This window comes from Rousettus aegyptiacus, unplaced genomic scaffold (genome assembly GCF_014176215.1).
Source record: "Rousettus aegyptiacus isolate mRouAeg1 unplaced genomic scaffold, mRouAeg1.p scaffold_m13_p_4, whole genome shotgun sequence".
NCBI lineage: Eukaryota > Metazoa > Chordata > Mammalia > Chiroptera > Pteropodidae > Rousettus > Rousettus aegyptiacus.
In genome coordinates this window covers 42,391,343-42,409,400 of record NW_023416307.1, presented here as the reverse complement: position 1 = coordinate 42,409,400, position 18,058 = coordinate 42,391,343, and the positions used below count along the sequence as shown (strand labels likewise).

Below are 18,058 nucleotides of genomic sequence, written 5' to 3'. Positions count from 1 at the left end.
AGAAGCAGGTGGCCAAGAGTACAGCAAAGGGATGTGCTAATGGAAGGACAGCAAAGTGTCAACAGAATTTGGTAATGAGACTCTTATTGACCTTGGAGAGAATCATGTCCATGGAATGATCAAGGAGCAGAAGCCAGAAGTGTAAATATATGTTTTGGTATCTACTACGTGTGTTATCTAATGCTACCAATTATTTTTACTATTGTGGATGATTAAGAGTTAATATATAAGGGCACCTACCAATGTCAGTTTTCTGCTTTTGACGATGTTCTATAGTTATGTAAGGTGCTATCACTGGGGGAAGCTGGGTGAAAGGGACACAGGAACTCACCGTATTATTTTTGCAACTTCTTGTGAGACTTATATTCCAAAATACGAAAGTATTTTTTAAAAAGAGTTAATATGGCAAGGCATTTCCAGGGGCTCACATTAACATCCCCCCCCCCACACACACACGCATACACACACCACACACACACAAAGTCTTCAGCATTCTCTCTGCTCACAGACCCAGACACCCTCCACTCCACTCGCCCTGCACTATGGCAGGGTAGAGGGGGAATATTGCAAGGAGTTAACTGGCATAGGCTCTTCAAGCAGAGTGGCAGCAGCCCTTAACTTTGGACCTGGTGTTCTTCCCTGTGAGATGGGCCCTCAGGGTTTGGGGGATCGTGAGAGTGTGGGCTTCCCTTCTTTCACATCGCAGGGTCATGACCACTAACCAGGGGTCTGCTCTCTTGTCTCTTTCTCTTTCAGGATGCTTCCATTGCACACAGATTCCACGTGATGAGAGAGAAACACCCTGAAAAATTCAACAGCAGGTAAGAGGGTCGTGCAGCCTCAGCCCCTGCTGCACTGCCGTAGCCCCTCCCCCGCGCCTCACGCCAGTCCGAGGCCCCCACTTGCTCTCACCCGAGTGTTCTTGGCCCCGCCGCCCAGGGACTTCGCTTTCCTGCCACGTTGCCTGAAGGAGGGCTTCCATTTCCAAGATGTCAGGAACCTGCCGCAGCCAGGCCTCTTGCCTCCTCCCAGAGGCTGATATGCAGAGGGAAGAAGCTGGGGGCGGGAAGAAGGGAGTGATGCGCTCGCCGTGTGGAGTAAGGGTCTGCTCTTAGCTAACTGGAACCCCTCCCGGGGCTCGGCAGCTTTCTCAAAACGTCCCTGCTCCCTGACCCCCAACCCCGGCGATCCCTCTGGGGAGAGGGGCAGCCAGGGTGGCAGGGGCCTCAGCTTCTATGGATCTCAAAGGAGAGGAGGCGGTAGCTCCTGGGCCAGGGCCCTAACGGCCAAGAGGGCGTCGCCTCCGCCCCTTGGGACAGCAGAGGGCAGCAGAGGGCAGCAGAGGGAGGCCGGTGCGGAGCCGGCGAGACCCTGAGCCCACCAGATTTCCAGCCTTAGCCTCTGCACTCGGTGTGAAGTCTGGATATTAGGTACAAAAATGATAAGAGAGAGAATACCAGATCATTTGCAAATAAAGCCAACCCCTTCTTGCTGGTGGAAGGGAATTTGCGAGAAGTGAGTTGTGACTGGCATATAGCTACTCCCGGGATTAAATCGCCTTTCTCCCTTCTTTTTTCCTTCTCCGTTGTTAATTTTCATCCTTTCTCTTTCCTGTTTGTTGCACCATTTCAAGATGACCACTGGGTTCCACTCTACCCTCAGGCAGGTGGGGAAGAAGGACTTGCCCTGAGCTCCAGGGGCTTGACTATAGCCTGCAGTAGTTTCTTTAAAGCAGAAGTCTGGTGTTATCTAAAGACATTCATTTAAAACCCAACTCCTGAAAAGCTCCACATTTTTATTCCTACTCCTTTCCCCTGATCCCACAGGCTGGGAGGTTGGCCAGGAAGAAGAAAGTATTTTTAGGAATCAGAAACTGAACCTAATGAAACTACTTCAGCGTCAGGAAAAGTGAACTATGGGATCTAATAGTAGCTGAACTAATTTTCTTAGGGTGTGCATTCTGTCACAGCCTCTTCTGTTTCACACACACACAGATCTTGCACACTCACGAAAAATTATTAACATATATTTCTAGCCTCTGTTCCTACTATAGTAACAAACTTACAAATCAATTGATGCCTTCTCACAAGCTTCTTCACTCTCATATATACACAAAGTCACGTAAAAAAAAAAAAAAAAAAAGTACTCTTCCATCCATTCCAGACTTTCACGGTCCTCTTTTCACACAGGTACCTTTATACATACTCATGCACACATGCTTGTTAAGATGCCATATGCTTGTGAAATCCAGGAGGTTCTGTTCATTCATTCATCTTTTGAATGAATGTATCTTTTGAAAACATACTAGGTTCCAGGCACTGCTCCATAGCTGTTTTGAATAGCCATGTGTTGGGGGGCTCTCAGTCCAGTAGTGGAGACAGACTAGAAAGCAAATATGTGTGGTGATTTGCGTGAAGTGTGTTCCCGCTGTGGGAACACAAAGCAAAGGCATGGAACTTGATGTGGTGGGCTTTCCAACGACAGATGCCCAAACCAAGACACAGAAAACAAGTACATATTTTCCAGGTCAACAAAAAGTGAAGGGCAACCCAAGGAGAAGGAACCAAATATACAAAAAGATACTAAGAAGTGCAAGAATGCAGCATGCTTGGGGAAGAGCAAGCTGTGTAGTGTGGTCAGTTACGTGGTCTCTTGGCACAAAAAAAAAAAAAGCAAAACCGCTGTAGCTGGTAGAAAGCAAGGAGACAGACAGATGGAGAAATTTCTCTATATTCCAAAAATCCATAGGTCAAAATATGACATAAATAGAGCAATCATCAATCATCTACATAATCGAGTACCATTAGAAAGATACCTCTGTCAGAAAAGAAGTTGTAATCGTGCATTACAGTGAAAAGTTTAAACAAATTTACTTTGCTCCAAATGACTGCTTTTCCTTCCTACTTCCCAGTTCCCATTAACGAGACTACTTTTTGTAGTTAGGTGTCTGCCTCACCCTTCACCTGATTCCGGTCAAGGTAGTGTGGTCACCTAGAATGACAAGCGTGGGGATTTGCATGTAAATCCATGTGCTTGCTAGTAAATGAAGACACAGTGGCTTAGAGGTAGGCCCCGTTTCACCAGGTCCCAAAACACTTCCTACTAAGAATTTTGAATCCATGCTGCTTCTACCCTGCCTGTTTGCTCATGTTGAAAATACCCAGGAGCGCCCAATTTGTCCACTGAGAGGCAGGCAAGCAGCCATTTTCTCCAGGCTTCCTTATTTAGCTTTGGAGATGGTTTTAAATAGGCAGGTGGTTGTTACCATGGTTACCCCATTACACCAGCCGCTAAACTTAGGAAGGGCCACAAGGGATAGGAAGAAAGCTTGATACTGGGGATTTGGAAATGTAAACGATATTATCAAACAAGGCTTTGTTTTACTCGGCTGAATTCAGGTTTTCCAAAGAGTATGCACTGCTTGTCTGGAGGCCTTTACTGTTTAATGCCTGGGACAGGGCCCTCAGGGATAACCCTGAAGTTAAATCTAGGGAGTTGTGACAGTTTTATTTTCTTTTCTTTTGAACAAGGGAGTGTGACTAGTCGAGGCTCAAATTTATCTGGAAGCTTGAATCTTTGGCTTGGCTCACTGAATTTTCAGGGCTATTCCAACAAGAACTCTTAACCTGAGGCACAGGGCTGCAGGAGCTCTGCAAACACCTTTTTATTGTATGTAAGATATTCGATATGTTTTTCTGGAAAGAATGTCCATAACTATCAGAAGGTTTCTGACAGGACCCATGACCCTCAAATGGTTAAAGGTCATAGTTATGAGTTCTCTTTGAATCCTCAGAGGCATCAAACTATGACTCAGATGTTGATGTTTCAGGAATGTCTCTCTATACAGGCTGTTGCCAAGGAAGGAGATTGGTTGCACAAAATTAAATTATGTTCCCTGGTGGAATTGTTTTGTTAATGGTGCAAGAACCAGACCCCACGATGCAGGAGGATGAGCCTAGTGCGATAGTCAAGCGGGAAAAAAGGCTTTTAATGGCAGAAACGGGGCTATTTTTGATACATTCTACTTTCTAATCCTTGACAGACTAATTATTAATTGCTAATTTAGGAATGTTATGAAAAATTATCATCTCATTGTTGACACAAACAACAGAAGAGAGATTTAATTCAACTGAGATTCTAACATGTTAGAAAGTGTTCTAGGCTACAAGGGTAAGCAAGACATGGTTCCTGCCTTCAAGTAATTCATAGACTAGCAGAGAATGAGAAATAATCTTCAAATTTTTTAGAAAATTTTTTCACATACAGGTTTATTTAGTAGATAATACAGTACACAGGATGTTGTATAATATAAGACACTTATTAATGGTTTTATCCCAAACATCACTTGTAAATGAATTGTTTAGAGTATAGAAATAGAGTTATAAGGGAACTAAACTCAGCACTGTTATTTTTTTGAGCTCCTATTAATACCTTGCAATAAACTAGATTCTTTAAATATATTTGATAATTTAAATCCCAAAACAACCGTCCAGGGTAAATGTTAGCATTTCCATTTTACAGATAAAGGAGCAAAGGCTAGATAGAAGTCAAGTCGTCTAACTGAGGGCATACAACTTTTTAAGTAGCAGAGCTGATACAATTCTTTTTTTAATTGAAATATAATTGACATGTAACATTATATTAGTTACAGGTGTACAACAGTGATTCAATATTTGTATATATTGTGAAATGATCACCACATGAGTCTGATATGATTCTAACCTAGCTCCTAGTGTCAGAGTTCAAACTCTGTTTACTGCACCTGCTCTCTCCCATGGATTTCATTCAGCAAACATCCGCTACGTATCAAACACTCTGATGGATACTTATTATACAAGATCTCACTCAAGGCTCACAATAACATGCAAGGGTAAATGCTACTGTCCCCATTTCAGAGATGAAAAAAAATGAGGCTAAAGAGTGGAGCTCTTAGCACTTCATCCATCATTACGAATTGTCTCTGTGGGAAAATGCCTGCTTCATTCTAAAGCAGAGCAAGAGGTAAACCGCCCACTCTTAACTTGTGTGCCACGACCCTTCTCCCCATCTCAATGTCCACGGCAAGGAGCAGGACCAATTACATGATTTGTATGGGCCAGTGCAAAATGCAAGGCCCTTCCTTCCAAAATTATTAAGATTTTCAAGTCAGTGACAGCAGAGCATTAAACCAAGCATAGGGTCCTTCTAAGGGTGGGGCCCTGTGAAACTATACAAATCTCACACTTGTGAGCTGGCCTTGGCAAGGCAAGAGGAATTAATAAAAGAGATACATTTGCCAGAGCTCATAGAGTGGGGTGTTTGCAATGAAGGTGAAAGAATGGAGGAAAGAGGATTTGCTTCAGGTAGGAGAGAGAAGATATCAGCCACTCAAACAGGCAGTAGTCGGTATTCTCAGGGGGAGCTGAGAGTGTACCACTAGTCTTCCAGATACCCAAGGCCAGCCCTCCATGAAGTTTCTGCACTAACTCTCCATGAAGATTTTCTCATATGTGGAATATATACATAGAGCTACCTAATTCCAATATCACTGTGAGTGAGTGTCCAGAAAGAGAAGTCTAACTATAGAATTTTGTTGTTGTTGGTCAGAAACTCAGAGCACTTGGAGAATGTGTTATTACAAACCCGTTGAGTGTCATCCACTTGAATCTGTCCCTCAGCAGTTTAGGCCGAAGCAAGGTATTTCCTGTTAGGATCTTCAAAGGGACCGAAACAGTTCTTTATTCCTACCAGAAGCTGACCACGTTTTCCAAAAGCCCTTGGGTAATTGATAGGCTCTGGAGTGTTAGCTTTCTTGGAGCCAGGGCTGTGGAGTAGCTGTTGAGGGGTTCCCCACAAGCCCTAATGTAGCCTGAGTCCTTAAGACGTTAGAAATACAGCTTGCAAATAACTAAGCACTTAGGCACCAGGGTCTGGTCTAAGTTAGCATCAAAACTTGGCTCTGCCACTTACTAGTTGTGTGACCTTGGGCAAGTTACTTAATCTCTTTAATCCTTTGCTTCCTCCCCTGAAAATCTTGCAGGGTTGTTATAAGTATTTAATGAGATAATGTGACACATTGGAGGTTCTCAATAAATATTTGTTGTTGAATTTTGTTGAATGACAAGCATGAGGAAAGCATGGCCTTAGACTGCCAATAAAACATTGACAATAAAAGGCTTTTCTGATGGAGTGGCAAATGGGATTCAGTTACCATAGGTTCGTTGCTTCATTCGCATGGCTCTTGAACTGAAAAGTTGTAAGATAACTGAAAGTTGGAGGAGGTCCCAGCTGTAGTACACTGAATCTGTTGAAATCCTTCTGTAGGGGGTAGGAGGATGGCACCAATCAACCAGCCAAGATTGGGTTGGATTCTACAGAACTTTAGCTGTAGAGAAAATGCCCTCCACTGGCTCCATAGGTGTCCAAGAGGCAGAAATTTGGGGTCTAAATATGAAATTTTTAAGTCCAAATGCCAAGTCCAGGCTAGAGACAAGATTGAGGTAGGGGTCACAGACTCCAAGTGACATGGTAAACAGGAGGAATGGTGCAGGAGTGAATAAGGAGGTAGCCTGATGTTACAGACCATGTGTTTGACTTTTCCAACACATAAAGGTACAATATCAGCAGATACAGTAGGGTTAAAATCCTCACCATTGGGGTCTTCATTTTGTGCCCTGAATTGGGCTTACCTTCTCCTCCTCTGGTACTTCGCACCTGCGAAAGACCAGCCCTAGGCACCCAGAGGTCCAAATTGTCTGCACTTTTCCCCTCAATCCAGCAATTTTTTTTCCAAATATTTGGGATTCAGAAAAGCCCCCAAATGAAATTGACCGCACTATTTTCTATTTCTATTCTTAGTTCTATAGGTATTTATAAAGGAAGTGCACACCTTAAGCTTTGTGTTCAAATCTTTGACTCTTCAAGTCAATTCTGACAGAGCAACTTATTTAATTACTTGAAGGTTTATATACTAGCCCACAGGAATTTTTCTCCCCCACCCTCCACACGCCTCTTTGGGAGAGATGAAGAAAGTAAAATGAATGAAATCTGGGTTTGTGTTTTCTTTCTTTCTTTTTTTCTTTTTTTTTTTTTTTTTTTTTTTTTTTTTTTTTTTTTTTTTTTTGGCTATCTTACTTGTTTACAGTCAACCCTTGATATTTTGCAGAAACAAGGGAATAGCAACACGAATCATTTAAAGCTGTGGATGGTCAAAGATTTTAGGAGGCTTTTATTAATATTTGTGTGCAGGTGTCTCTGCTCTAAAGATTCACAATATTTTAAATAATATGATGAAATCGCATTGACTCAACATTTCCTTCCACTTTCCCCTGGCTTCCCCATTCACGATGGAACTGACAGCACTATTTTTTCAGGCTGGTACACAGTAGCCTATGATAATCTCAAGGCTCCCTACAAAGTTGCCGATTTACCAAAACAGTTCCTTACTGTAGCTTAACAGGTCTTTTCTTCTAGTCCTTGCCAGGCTGGAACAAGAAAGGTATAATTCACGTCAACAAAGTGGAATCAGTTTGTGAAAATATCAGAAGGAACTTGAAAGCAAGCTATGTTCTCAATTCTTTTAGGCCAGATAATCCAAGAGTTATCAGTATTTATTTATTGATTAATCTCTAGAATTATTTCCATCAAAGAGCTCCAAATGTAGTATAGAATCAAGTTCGGGAGGGTTAAGGTCAACATGATAACCTCATGGAAGAAAATCAAAGTACACAAGTTCAAAGTAAGATGGGAACTGGCTAGGTCCTCTAATGGGTATTGACACTCTGGATGCTTTCCAGAAGGGAGAGGTCAAGAAAGTCCTGGAACTTGAAACCACATCTTACAAGGAAGGACTGAATTTAGGATTGTTTCACTCAAAAAGTGAAGACAGGGAGAAGTGATTATTGCCCACGGATATTTTAAAGTGTTTTTCATGAAGGGAGAATTGGGGTTTTTTGCATGATAAATCAATAAGAAAAGTGACTAGATAGACCAATTTGAGCCGTGAATAAAGCACATCAATTCTAACAATTAGAACTGTCCTCAAGTACAGGGAGCGGTTGGAGAGAGGTTCCACATTTTACACACAGGCAGGTGCTGGACAATCATCTTGGGGCTCCAGTGGAGCCAAGTACCCAAGAGTACAGATTCTATGATTGGATAACCTGGACTCAAATCCGGGAGTTGTCACAAACCACATGTATGTGACCTTGATCAAGATTCTCTTCTAAACTTCAATCTGCAAAATTGAAATATAAAACTACATTAATTTCTGAAGGCTGCTATAGCAAATTAGCATAACTTAGTGGCTAAAGACAACATACGTTTACTATGTTACAGTTTTGGAGGTCAGAAGTCTGAAATAGGTCTCACTGGGCTAAAATTAAGGTGTCATCAGGGTTGAATTTCTTTCTGGAGGGTCAAGAGGAGAATCCATTTCCTTGCCTTTTCCTGCATCTAGAGGCTGCCCACATTCCTTGGCTGGTGGCGCTCTTCCATCTTTAAAGCCAGCAATGGCCAGTCCAGTCTTTCTCTCATTGCATCTCTCTGACGGTCTCTTTTCTGCCTCCCTCTTCCACCAAAAAGGACCCTTGCGATTACATTGAACCCACTCAGGCAATCCAGGGTAATTTCTGCACCTTGACTTTAGCTGACTGCCAGTTGAAATTCCATCTGCAACCTTAATTGCCCTTTGCCATGTAACTTTATTCATATCCATAGGTTCCAGGGGTTAGAACATGGACATCTTCAGGACATTATTCTGCCTACCGCAAGTACCTTACCTCATAGAATTTTTTGAATATCCAATGAAACAATGCATATTGTTTCAAATAACAAGTGCTTATTTCAGAGGCTTGGCACATCGATGCTAGCTATTATTATTAATGGTATTACAAAGACAGATCCTACATCAGATAATAGTCATGTTAGATGACTCAAAAGCCCTAAAACTGAGGTTTGGTTATTCTCTAAGAGGGACAGAGAAATATCTATTGGTTATAGGATGTGAGTCACCAGTGTGGCAATTTGTGGCATTTTTTTCCCATTTATCTTGATAAAGTTTTTTAGTAAAATACCAATACATTTATTATGATATAATAATACATCACACAGTATGATTACATCATATATTGTAATATAATTATAAATAATTTGTAAAGTTCAGAAAAGCTAAAGTAAGAAAAAAACAATCATTCATAGTCCCATCACACAGAAACACAATATTGCCATTTTGGTACATTTCAGCTATTTACTTGATACTCATATTTTTAAATATTTGTAATAACTAGTTTTTACATAGTTGTCTGTACTATTTTTAAAATAACTTTTCTTTACGCAAGTAATTAAAGCTTATTGTAGAAAAATAAATCATATTGTTCCCTGAAGAAATAAACACTGTTAGCATTCGAACATATTTTCCATCAGTATTTTTACTGAACAATTTACTTGGGATCACACTGTATACACTGGTTTAAAACATTATCAACTAGTCGCATTTATAGCTTATTAAAGGAAAATAATATGAAGGAGGTGATTAGAGTGAGTTTATCTGCAGTGGGAGTTTTAATAGTCTTTTCCTATTAAAAAAATTCCAATGATTTTGTTTAGTTGATATGAGAGTTTTAAAGATATCATTACTCAAGTCCCTTTGCAAGTATAATAACTCTTTGCTATGTTATGCAGCTCTACTTTTGTGGAGAGTAAATAAAAAGATCTGATACTCTTAGCAGAGTTCCCAGGTCTGTACGTAGTTTTACTCTATCTGAAAAAGACCAGTTTGTGTTTTATGCGACCATCAGAGGACAGCAAGAGTTGCCATCTGAACTCTGCAGCAGCATAGTTTTTCAAGCACAAATGACTATCAGGGTGTTTATTAAAGGGCTTAGAAAGGTGTTATTCCCAATGTAATCAGCATTGCTCTAATTCATGCTAACAACAGGAGCAATGGTTTATTAATACTTTCAAAAATTTCATGATCGTTATTTTTAATTGGCACAACTTCCCAAGTATAAGATAAAAGACTATTGGTCCATTTTGCAGATGAGAAAATTGAGGCTCAGAGAGATTATCCAGTTTGCTCAGGACATACAAGTAGTTAACGGGAGCTGCTATTTGAACCTAGGTCTGTCTAACTCCACAGCCTCCATGTATCCTGCTACACATCCATGCCTCTCTGTTGCCCAGTTTGGGGCCCCATGACCAAAGCAGCACCCAAGAGAGAAACTAGACAAGAGCCACAGAAACGATTAACAGGACCCACGAGAAATTTTTAAATAAACAAAAAGCATTTTTTCCTGGAGAGGAGAAGCAGAGAATGTATTGGGGTTGGGCCTGAAGTGTGTGAAGGAATCAAAACAGGAAATAAGGGCCACACCTCCTTACTCTTAATCTTGACTCAGGAAAGTATGAAGGGGAGAAAATGTGCTTCTAAAGTGAGGATTGCTGTTTGGGATGAAAGGAAGAATCTCCTGGCTTGGAGACATAGTCAAGGCTAAAATGAGTTATTGAGAGAAGTTGTGAAATGTCTTGCAAAGGTTTCTAAAAACAGAAGACAGCCTCATTCATCTGGGATGACAAACACATCATCTTCTCTGAGTGAACTCACTACACCCACCAAACGGGAGCCCTCTGCTTCCCACCTCACAACTGACAAGTGTGTGCCCTACAAGAACTCCTACCTCCTTTGTTCCTCAATTCCCAGTTGATCCCCAAAATGTCCCCTCCTCAGAATTTCCCCAGCAGCCTTCTGGCCCACCTGGATGCTCTTCTCTCTCTTAGGCCCACCGTACTTGGAGCTTCCTGTATTTTTGTCTCTTGCTGCCACACAAGAACCTATTGCCAGAACCCATGATCCATTTTACAGAATTTAAATTCAGCCGATTTGTAGTTAGGGCCCCTTATAAAATTTCTCTACCCAGACATTAGTCCAGTCTTAATATTTGCTTGTTCCACTACTCTTGCCTTCCCTACATGTGCCCTTAACTCCTCGCACTAGATGTCCTCTAGTATGACATCTTTTTCTGGGGCCCAATAATTACCTAGTGCTTTTTTTCAAAATACAATCTACAATCTTCTGAACAGACCCAGGCCACTTTCTATTTGAATCTACCTGTAAAGTTTTTCGTACATTTTCTCTCACTTGATTTTTAATCTTTGTCTTTTATAAGTCGTAGTTTCGATGCTAAATTTTATCTCTCCACTCATTCATAAGTTTGCTCAGTCAGAGAAAGGTCTGAACCCTTTTTGGGGGGATCCACTAACTTAAAACCAGAAGGGTGGTGTGAGTATGTTCCCTCATTCAAAATGTGTTGAGCATCTGTTTTCTGTTAGCATCGTGTGAAGGCTGAGAGGAAATATGGATTACCACAGCTCCTATTTCCAGGAGTCCATGTGTCTAACTGGGAAGATGAGCTTGTACAGAAGCTATTATCAACTGGATTCGTTTCCTAAGGCTGCCTTTACAAATTACCACGAACTGGGCTTAAAACAACAGAAATTTATTTTTTTACTGTTCTGGAGGCTAGAATTCTGATATCAAGGTGTCAGCAGGGTTAGGTCCTTCCCTGGGTTCTGATGGAGAATCTGTTCCATGCTTTTCTTCTTGCTTCTGCTGGTTGCCAGCAATTCTTGGCATTCCTTGACTTGTAGTTGCGTCACTACTATCTCTGTCTCTGTCTTCGCATGGCCTTCTTCTGTGTCTCTGTCTCTCTGGCCAGATCTTCTTCTAAGGACACCAGTCATTGGATTTGGCCCACCTAATCCAGTCTGATCTCATTTTAACCTGATTACATCTGCAAAGACCCTATTTCCAATTAGAGCCACATTCACGGGCACTGGGGTTAGGGCTTCAGCATAACTTTTTAGAGGGCACAATTCAACCCACAACACCAGCTGTTCCTCAAAACCTCACAAAAGAAGGAAATACAATATAAAGCAGTGAGCTTTCTTTGAACAAGGGGACACGAATAGTGAGTGTATTGTGGGAGCACCTGAGAAAGTGAGATTAGACTTCGGAAAGGTTATATTCAAAAGTGCAGGCTTGAGAAAGAAATGAGAACTCATGGAAGAAAGAAGGAACCAGGGGAATGCCAGGAGGATGCATGCAGCCTGGGCAAAGGGCAGAAGTGTGAGTGCTTACTGGACATAAGAGGAAAGGAGAGAGGTTCCCAGGTGAGGTAGGAAGACAGGCGGGAGGCAGCTAAAGCAAGATCTTGGTGCTCTGCACAGGACTTTGCACTTTATCCTATAGGTGAGTGGGTGAATGGTGAGGTAAGTCAACAAATGCGTTTTGAATACATCAATGAAGGAAAGAATTCTCCTTCAAAGTATTTCCAGAGCCTATATTTCAGGCTCCTAAAAACATGGGACCTTTACATACTGAGCTTTGCTGAAGCCTTAGAACAGAACAAAATGTGAGGTCAGACAGAGACCTAGGGAGAAAGGAGAGGTAACCCCCAGAAGGAAACAGAAAGAAGAGGGTGTCAGGAGAGAGATAAGGGGAACCGGCTTTGCTAACCTGGGAAAGTTAGTACATATCAGTCAGAAAAACTATAGAAATCAACCACAGGGATTTCTTACAAACCCTGAACTTTGAAGTGTGCTATTTGGTTGTGGAAGTAGAAATTTATGTTGAAAAAAAAAATCCAAATACAATTCTGTCTTTCTCACCAGCATGATTTTAGATTCTCTCATGCAGAAGTTGAGTTAGGTGGCTTTTGAACTTGGCTTAACATGTTTTTTATTTGTTTTAGTTCAAGAGAAAAGAAATATCAGAGTTTATTGAACCTCTGTTGTACTTAGCTAATTGTAACTTTGGAGAATTATTGTCCTTATATATAAGGACATTTCTGTGAACATCAGAGTCCATCTTTATATCTAGAGCAGATGTGGTTAGCATATTCATTCTGATATATTTTCTTTAAGTTGCTCATATTTGCACACGTTTTATTAAAAAGGGGTTGGAAAACAAGGTGGAAGAGTAATAGAGATTCTCAAGACAGAGTAAAATCATTAATTTTAATTACTTATTTAAATCAATATGTTCTAAAGACTATGTCAATGCACTTATTATTTGGCCAAAGGAAATTTTGAAAGCTGCCTTTTTCTGGACTTGTTAGGAAACTCAGTAACTCTCTTTAGTGAAATAAGTGAATTATCTCTCAAGAAATTCTAGGCAAATGGCTTTACAACTCCATATGTCAGGCTGTGTCATCTTTAAGTGAAATGTAAATACTAATTCCCAGGTTTTGTTGCATTCAAAATGAGAAGAGCTGAGTTTCAGCTCCGATCCTGCCTCTTACTTAACTGGAGCCCTTGTGAAAGTTACTCACTTCTTTGATTCTTAATTTTCTGGTGAAGAAAAAAAAAAAAAAGGAAATTAGAGTTATCTCTCAAGAGCTTATGAGAATTGGAGAAGATAAACAAATGGATTTGAAATGTTTCAGGTGTTAGTATGATGCTATTGATAACTGCAGGAATTAATAAGGAGAACATTCAACAGCATATATCTGACTACACTTAGAATGTCCAATTTAAGTGCATAGCATTGTGATTCTTAGCTATAATGATAGCTTATAGAATCTTAGCTTTGGACAGAACTTTAGGTTTCACTCCCCTTCCCAGTGTAAGCAGCCCTTCTATAAAGGGGCGGGAGGTCATCAAATCTCTACTTTGAAGATTGTAGGAGCAATTGATTTTTTTAGCCTTACCACTTCACATTTTACTAAGAAAGCATTTTCCCAATCTTCTAATGCTCTTAAATAAAAGAAGGGCTCTCCTCATTCCAAGAACGTACTTATATCCTCAAGTTGCTAAAGCATCAGGGCCTTACATAATAGCTGAATATTCATGTTTATTGAACCTACACTTAGTATGAAATTCCTCATTGTCTAGTAACAACATCTTTTCTATTCTGTTGAATGAAGAGTCCCTTTAATCTTGAAAGTGGGCTTTTGTGGAGAGCATTCCAAAGTATCAACAAGCCAAGTACCCTACCTTGCCTTTGAACTCAATGAGCTGAAAGTGTGTCTGTAATCTTCAGCTTGGGGTTACCACAGGGCAAGAGGTATTAGGAACATTGTGGATAAATAAAACTCCAAAACCATTAGTCTTAGTGAAACTTTTATTGGAGCTGTCAACACAGAACATTCTAATTAATTACGTTCTCCCTTTCCTCTTCCGTATCACTTTGTCTCTGAACTTAGGCAAGGAGAGGGATGGAGGTTACTCACAATCGAGGCTTCTGCAGAAACATACAAGGTTGGGGTGATAATACAACAGGCTGCCCTCCGATTGGAGCTGATGGCCTGGTTCATGATTCCTACTTATTTTACTCACCCAATTGGTGATAAGTGTACTAAAGAAAATTGGAAAGTAGAAAATTCAGAAAATATGAGTTTAAGCTACTTCTCCAGTAGTTAAAGTATAAGTTTATTATTTAGAGTTCCATGATTGTTAAACAGTTGATAAACCTACCAGGTTGTGCCCGACTTATAAACACAGAGCAACTGAACATATTTTTTCCCAGAAAAGCAAGACTTGGGATGATTATTTTAGCCCTGTGCATGTGAGTTTTGCAAATAACAACAGCTTCAGGTCTTACCCTGCTATAACTGGTCAGACCTTGAAATCAAATACATATTAGGACTCGTGTCCAAAGGTACCAACAGCTCAGATGGGAATGGTCAAATCGAGAAGAAAGTTGGAAAAACATTCTTGAGACAGCTTCTAGGAAAATCCCTGGAAGAAACTACCAAAGTCTATGTGACAGGTCACAAACCCAAATGGCACAGAAGCCAGGGAGTTAATGTAAATGAGAGAAGTAAGGGGATGTGAGGCTTTAAGGAGTGGTAGGGACTCTAACAACGTAGAGAGCATGTGCCTTGTGTAATGGGAGCAGCCAGTACTCAGCTCCAGCGAATTGTTGCCAAGTTGGAAAGCAACCCAATATTAACAGATCTGATTTCTCAAGAGAAGCTGGGCTGCAGGTGTGTATATAACATGTTCCAATTTTAAAAACCACTGTGTAAGTCAAATAAACACATTTCTAGGCCTCAAAAGAACTGTGGGCCTTCAAGAGTCACATTGGAAATATAACCTTAGGGATGTGACAGGGGCCAATTATTTATTTTTCTTGATTGACCTTGGTCACAGATTATTGGTGCCACAAATATAAAGTGGTCTCCTACCAAAGGAGAGAATGAATGGGCTTAAGGAAAACTAAAGACATCAGTGTAATTGCATTGAGGAAGGGTTTCTAGATGTCATGAAATAAATGATCCAAAAAGAAAAGCTACCCAGGAAGTCAAAGAGACCCTAAAGCAAAGTCAGAGTCTGATTACTAATAGATGTAATATGGAAATAAAGAGGAAATGCCCAACTCCTGTTTGGGAAAAAAAAAAAAAAAAAAAAAAAAGAAGCGTGAGACTATACCCAAGGAGGATAGGTTCGAACCTTCTAGAGAAGGGAAAGCAGAACAGCTAACAGGATCATCATGAGGTCTGATGAGAGCCTATGAAGTTAGCTACTCAGGTGGTCTTCTTCAGTGTGTATTGAAGTAGCATTGATTAAAGCTCATATCACGAGATGTTAAAAGGAAATTCACAGGAAGATGGAGGTGAAATAGGTCATCAAATACACTTGGGAAATTCCAAGTTAAATATATTTTTTTTCTGTACAATAGCATAGAGCCTTTAATATGGATTCTAATTTATTGAGACCTGCAAAAGCAGGATTAAGTATTCAGCTTCCCAAATTTACTTAACCACAGAATCTCTCTACCCCAGAGCATCTAATGAGACCAATATTTTGCTGAATCCACACTGGTGAAAACCCCTGTTAGAGACAAAAAGGAGTGCACATAAACATGTGACCACAGACTATGTCTCCCTTATGCCTTGGGTATGGGCATAAGAAACACATCCAGAATAATCCTGGTTAGTATCTCTGTGACTCTGGTGTCTTGAGTAGGAAACTAAGGGACTTGGGGCAGGGGTGATGCTTTAGTCTCTTCCTCAGCCATGAGTCATACTTTTAGAAGAAGCAGGCACGTAGCAGGGAACGCAGAGCAGCTCTCTAGCTGACCTGAGAATGACTGTTCTGGACCATAGACCTCAATGCTGGGATGACAGGCCCCTGGCAAAGAATTGGGAGCTTGTCACATAAACCAAGAAGAATATTTTTGGCCAGAGACTTGAAGACCAAACAGGAGAGCTTTAAAATGAGATTTAAAGGGGATAAAGTAGAATGTTCAAATGAAACTCTAAAATCACAGCCCACAGAGGGGCAGCAGGTGTGAGCTAGAAATAAGAAGCCCGGCAGAGGGGGTGCCAAGCAGTACTCCCAAGGAATTGGCAGGGAGCACCAGCAGGTCATAGCCACAGTGGGGACATGTTTGCCAATCTCACAAAGAAGAAGTAAAGTGAACAGGTTGTGTTCATCAGGAGAGACCAGCATGACCTCCGAGATAGGGTGAGAGAGTGGGGTAGAGCACACAGCCAGAATGCCGCACCAGGTGGGTGTGACAAGTGCACATGATCACAGTCACTGAAATAAGTGTTAGGAGTATATACACAAGTATAAGAAGTCACAAATGTCAGAGCAGAAGCAAAGCCAAGAACATATGGATGAAATTTTCAAAAGGGCAAAACAGAAAGGATTTTGCTGGCAGTGTATACTGTAGTCTTCTCAGGCAGAGTGAGGTTCTGGCTGATGCTTTCCCATTTAAGATTTTTTTAAACTGGCACAGGAAGAACATGAAATAAAGATGGGAAGAGGTTATTTATCCAGGCATTCACCCATCTAATAAATTGCTGACTTGCCTTGCTAACAATTTCATGACTGAAAAGGTAAAGGAAGCAAGGAGGGAATTGCTCACTCTGCATTTAATTCTGACCAGGAGGTATTCACCTGGTTGCTGGTGTGGAAAGCACAGGAAACTCAGGAGGAAGCAACCAGATCATCTCTTCATTTTACCATAGCAGAAAGAAGAAATCCGATGCATCCCTACATTATGCCCTTTATTCCCCTTCCTACCTCTGCTCCTTCTCAATTTACTCTGACACATCCAGACTTACCCTAATAAGAACTCCAGCCCAGATTTCAGGATGGCCACCAGGGATTTTAGGGCGGAAGAGTCACCATATTTTTTCCCCAGGAAGCTGAGGAAAGCAAAGACTGTCCAACCCAAATTTAGCATGAAAGACATGCCACTTGTCTTTCAGGCTGAAACTCAGAATCCATGTGGCCACAAAGTCAGTTTTATACATGGCAATGGAGTTCTATTGCACCACTACTTGAGTGTATCCCATGTCACCCATGTACAGTCTCAATTAATATTCCTAACAACCCCTGCAAGGAAGATAATATCATCCGAGTTCAAAGATAAAGAAACTAAGGAACAGAGACTCAATGACTTGCCCAAGGCCACATAGAAAGTAAATGAGTGACCTGTGGCTTGAACCCAGGCCTTTCTGGCTTCTTACCAGAGCTTCTTCAGTTCCACCAAGCTGTCTCCAAAACCAGACATTGGATACAGAATGGACTACTTGGCTTCTGTAGGTTAGCCTAGGAACCCAATATCAACATAACATTGTTTCTATGGGGAAATGTGCTCAGAGTGACAAACAACTGGCTTAACCAAGGAACTTTTGTAACCTGACCTGTCATAAATTGGGCGCTGCCTCACACTCAGAAAGGCTGGTTGTGGGAGGAAGAGAAAAGAGAAGGCTCATTCAACATGCATCTCTTCAGACTCCACGACACCATTCCAATCTAGCCTTGCATTTGCCAAGAGCAACAGTCTCAAATGCATCTGCAAAGCAATTGCCGTAGCACTTACCACAGAAGGTAGACGTGAGAACCACATGGGGCAAGGGGGTTTTGGTTCATAAAGCCGCTAGTGCAGTTCCAGCACACAGGGAGCATTGGGTAAGTGAGGACGGATATGATTCCCATGGCTGGGGGTGAGCTGGGGCGGGAGGAAATAGAGAAGGAGAGCTGAGCTCTGCTGTCTCTCTCAAGGACCCCCTGGGAATTACGGTGGGGCGAGAGTGCGGACCCGCTTCTGGGGTTTGCTGCCACT

At 41.3% G+C, this 18,058-nt stretch overlaps 1 protein-coding gene across 5 annotated transcripts in view; it reads left to right on the top strand.

Moving 5' to 3' along the window:
• Positions 1–18,058, top strand: part of DGKG (diacylglycerol kinase gamma) — a 186,233-nt gene that overhangs the window by 95,402 nt on the left and 72,773 nt on the right. For all 5 annotated transcript variants that reach the window (XR_001598790.2, XM_016159730.2, XM_016159733.2 and 2 more), the window contains one exon: positions 757–821. Coding sequence is in view for 4 of the 5 variants with exons in the window: in XM_016159730.2 (XP_016015216.2) it covers positions 757–821 (65 nt within the window). In the remaining variant the exon portion in view is untranslated. The remainder of the gene's footprint in view (positions 1–756; positions 822–18,058) is intronic.